We start from the raw sequence: 4,275 nt of genomic DNA, 5'->3' as shown, positions 1-4,275 counted from the left end.
GGTTGCTGTGAGAAATGGAGAAAATTGAGTGATTCCTGCACAAAGAGACAAGAAAGTTTACATAAACATTATATGTAACCAATTTAAAATCTGTAAGGAAGGAAGACTCACACAACTTAACACATGAGCTAAGGTAACAACACAAATTTTAATAATGTAGAGTGACATACATCCAATAGTTGTCAGGCATCTACTCAAGTTGTCTTACTCTATATTGCAACTGCTGATGATGCCATAAAGTTTGCTTCTTTTTCAATAAAATTGGGATTATGTAATCCCACACCAGCCAGCCTGTGTTTTGCCCACCGGAGCCAAACACCAACTAAACTAAAATAAAGGACCTGTTTGGGACAATAATTAGTCTATCAATTAATTTTGATTTATTTAATCACTATTAACTGTTTTACTTGGTTAAACAATTAATATGAGTGTTTGATTAATTAGTTTTTATAACAATTTATTGTTTCAAAATGTTGTTCAAAGTAGCTTTTTCAATCAGCTTTTTAAGAAAGTCATTTTGCATGCAATCAACTAAGAACTAATTTACCAAATACTTTTCTACAGTTAATTCTATCAACTAGTGGCTAGTCAAACCCACTTATAACCCAATCAGCTACCAGCTATTAACTAACAATTATTTATCAAATACTCTAAAATATAATTTTTTTAAAAAAAATGATATAAAATAATCAGATCCAATCTCTTACAGGGATGAAAATGCCTTTATTCTTTACATGGAAGTTACCACAGACTGCTTAGTATAAATCGTGGCCTTGTTTGTTATCAATAACTCCACCTAGCTTCTTGTTCAAAGCCTAAAGGCTAAATTCTCTGAGATTGAGGTTTGAGGCTGATCGAATTGTTGTGAGACATGGCGGTTTCTTGCGGGCTAGTCACAAGAATACACCAGCCTTGCTTCACACCAGCTAGAAGAAGACTTAACAACAACATTGGAAGCAGTAAGGTTAGTTGGTGAGATTTTCAAGCTTTTTTAATGGCTGAATCTGAATGGAATAGTGACTGAGTATCGATCATGGTGTTGTTGTTTCAGTTTTGCATAAGAGCTTGTGATGGCGGCCCAGAAGGGGATTCGAAGAAGATGATGATGATAAGAAAAGAAAAAGACGGGTGGGAGATTGATTTCTCAGGTGATAAACCCCCTACACCATTGCTAGACACCATCAACTATCCAGTTCATATGAAGAACCTATCTACACCGGTATAACAGTAGTACACACAATTACACAAACCATTCTTCATTAATGATGTTTTAATTTACTGTCAATTTTGTATTTAGGATCTCGAACAATTAGCAGCAGAGCTAAGAGCAGAGATTGTGCATAGCGTAGCCAAAACCGGAGGGCATCTAAGCGCTAGCTTAGGAGTGGTGGAGTTGACAGTGGCTCTACACCATGTTTTCAACACCCCAGATGACAAAGTAATATGGGATGTAGGCCATCAAGTAAGAACTTAAACTCCATTTCGTTAAAAAGTTTTTTCTTCAAAAGACTAGACTAATGCAGAGACAAAAAAAAACCCAGACATATGCACATAAAATCTTGACAGGAAGGAGGTCTAAAATGCACACCATAAGGAAGACTTCAGGACTAGCAGGCTTTCCAAAACGGGACGAGAGCACGTATGATGCTTTCGGTGTAGGCCACAGTTCAACCAGCATTTCAGCTGGTGTTGGTATGGCTGTGGCAAGAGACCTATTGGGGAAGAACAATAATGTGATATCAGTGATCGGAGATGGAGCAATGACAGCAGGACAAGCATACGAGGCGATGAACAATGCAGGGTTTCTCGATACTAACCTCATCGTCGTCCTCAACGACAACAAGCAAGTTTCTTTACCAACAGCCACACTCGACGGCCCAGCTACTCCTGTTGGTGCACTCAGTACTGCTTTAGCCAAACTCCAAGCAAGTCCCAAATTTAGACAACTCCGCGAGGCTGCAAAAGTAAGTAAATCCATCTTTATATAATTCAATTTTCATATGGCTTGACAATAATACATATGGTCTGTTTATAGAGTGTGACAAAGCAAATTGGAGGGAGAGCACATGAAGTTGCAGCAAAAGTAGATGAATATGCAAGGGGGATGTTAAGTGCTTCGGGGTCTACTCTCTTCGAGGAGCTAGGATTGTACTATATCGGTCCAGTAGACGGGCACAATCTTGATGATCTCGTAACCATTTTTCAGAAGGTAAAAGCAATGCCAGCACCGGGACCAGTTCTAATCCATATTGTAACCGAGAAAGGAAAAGGATACCCCCCTGCAGAGGCAGCAGCTGATAAAATGCATGGTAATTCACACAACTCAAAAAAAAAAAAAAAGATTTTGCCTTTCAAGAATGGAATATACTAAACTCGGGTTTTTTTTTAGGGGTGGTACAATTTGATCCCAGAACAGGAAAGCAATTCAAGTCAAAATCACCAACGCTTTCTTACACTCAGTACTTTGCTGAATCTTTGATAAAAGAAGCTGAAATAGATGACAAGATTGTAGCTATCCACGCAGCTATGGGCGGTGGAACCGGCCTCAATTACTTCCAGAAAAAGTTCCCGGAGCGCTGCTTTGATGTGGGCATTGCTGAACAACACGCAGTCACTTTTGCAGCTGGCTTAGCCACAGAAGGCCTTAAACCATTTTGCACTATCTATTCATCATTCTTGCAGCGAGGCTATGATCAGGTGAACAATTTTGACCGGTTACTAATGTACTTCAGAATGTGAGCATATAGCCATTAATGTGCAATCCAACTATCAGCTTAGACTTTTAGTTGAGATGGAGCACATGCTTCAATTCAGAATACTTACAGTGGAAATTGATTATATGAATGTGAAGGTAGTGCACGACGTTGATCTTCAGAAGTTGCCTGTCCGGTTTGCAATGGACCGAGCTGGATTGGTTGGGGCAGATGGACCGACACATTGTGGAGCATTTGACATTACATACATGGCTTGCTTGCCCAACATGGTGGTCATGGCTCCTTCAGATGAAGCGGAGCTGATGCACATGGTGGCCACAGCAGCAGCAATCGACGATAGGCCATCCTGTTTCAGGTTCCCGAGGGGAAACGGGGTTGGTGTACCGCTTCCTCCTAACCTCAAAGGAACACCACTTGAGGTACCAAGTTAACTAGTTTATGAAATTCAGAATAGTTCATCACAGAGCCAAACCAGAATTACTAAAACAAGCTCAAATTGAACAGATTGGAAAGGGAAGAATACTGAGAGAAGGCAGTGGAGTTGCAATCTTGGGATACGGTTCTATAGTCCAACAATGTCTGGGAGCTGCAGAAATGCTGAATTCCATTGACATATCAGTAACAGTGGTTGATGCTCGATTCTGCAAACCGTTAGATGCTGATCTTATAACAAGATTGGCTAAAGAGCATGAAATTCTTATCACTGTAGAAGAAGGATCAATAGGAGGTTTTGGATCCCATGTATCACATTTCCTAAGCTTAAATGGCATACTGGATGGACCACTTAAGGTATGTATCCTAATTTTTCCAGAATGTAACATTTAAAACGGATTCTGATTCATTATGGGATTGGAATTTTGTGTGCAGTTGAGGTCAATGGTTCTTCCTGATAGATACATCGACCACGGGTCACCCCAAGATCAGATGGAAGCAGCAGGGTTATCTTCCAGACACATAACTGCAACAGTGTTGACACTACTGGGGAGGCCTAAAGAAGCACTTACATTAAAGTAAAATCTACTGTATAATCAAAACACTGGAATTCTTATGATGTTTATGTTTTGTCTTCATGCGAAATCACAGGTTCTTAAAACCCAACTTTGGAATCTCAGAAGAAGAGAGATCATAGATCACGGCATATATAGTATTTAGCATAGCAAGGTTATATATATGTGGATTGGATTATATAAACATGAATTGAGAACAAAACAAGGGACAAATCCTGCATTCCTGCCTGCCAATGTTCTCGTCTGTTACCATGTAATAGGGGACTAATGTTCAAGACTAGCATATATATATATATATATATATATATATATATATATATATAACGAATTGCCTAATACTAGAAAGAACGATTCACAGTAACAACTAAACATTCACAAAGTATGAAGAACCAAAGCTAGAAAGAAAAAGTGAATTCAGCAGAGGATCCATTCCTTTAATGGTATGAAACTCTGGTATATGATGTACAGTTATTCAGAAAAGAACCATCAAAACGAATAATGTGTCCTGTTTACAGATATTGGGTATAATTTCTTTGAAATGTAAATCTTTCTTT

At 38.9% G+C, this 4,275-nt stretch overlaps 1 protein-coding gene across 2 annotated transcripts; it reads left to right on the top strand.

The window, feature by feature from the left end:
* The first annotated feature begins 693 nt into the window (after positions 1-693).
* LOC109177951 (probable 1-deoxy-D-xylulose-5-phosphate synthase 2, chloroplastic) lies at positions 694-4,014 on the top strand. 2 transcript variants are annotated; one of them, XM_019327462.1, is made up of 9 exons: positions 694-964; positions 1,052-1,219; positions 1,298-1,462; positions 1,542-1,964; positions 2,036-2,309; positions 2,390-2,697; positions 2,852-3,133; positions 3,219-3,503; positions 3,582-4,014. In XM_019327462.1, exons 1-9 carry the CDS (start codon positions 872-874, stop codon positions 3,726-3,728), a joined length of 2,145 nt encoding a protein of 714 aa, XP_019183007.1. In that variant the 5' UTR covers positions 694-871; the 3' UTR covers positions 3,729-4,014. The 2 variants fall into 2 exon arrangements, with proteins under 2 accessions (XP_019183007.1, XP_019183008.1); XM_019327463.1 differs by having other exon boundaries at positions 907-964; positions 1,063-1,219.
* Positions 4,015-4,275: the final 261 nt, after the last annotated feature.

Source organism: Ipomoea nil, unplaced genomic scaffold (assembly GCF_001879475.1).
Source record: "Ipomoea nil cultivar Tokyo-kokei standard unplaced genomic scaffold, Asagao_1.1 scaffold0805, whole genome shotgun sequence".
NCBI lineage: Eukaryota > Viridiplantae > Streptophyta > Magnoliopsida > Solanales > Convolvulaceae > Ipomoea > Ipomoea nil.
The sequence above is the reverse complement of the archived record's forward strand: the minus strand, read 5'-3'. Positions and strand labels throughout refer to the sequence as shown.

Excerpts from the sequence above, each read along its gene's own strand:
- LOC109177951 (XM_019327462.1), top strand. The coding sequence starts at position 872 with ATGGCGGTTTCTTGCGGGCTAGTCACAAGAATACACCAGCCTTGCTTC. Across the intron at positions 1,463-1,541 it reads TATGGGATGTAGGCCATCAA|ACATATGCACATAAAATCTT; the intron begins GTAAGAACTTAA and ends AAAAAAACCCAG. Across the intron at positions 1,965-2,035 it reads AACTCCGCGAGGCTGCAAAA|AGTGTGACAAAGCAAATTGG; the intron begins GTAAGTAAATCC and ends GTCTGTTTATAG.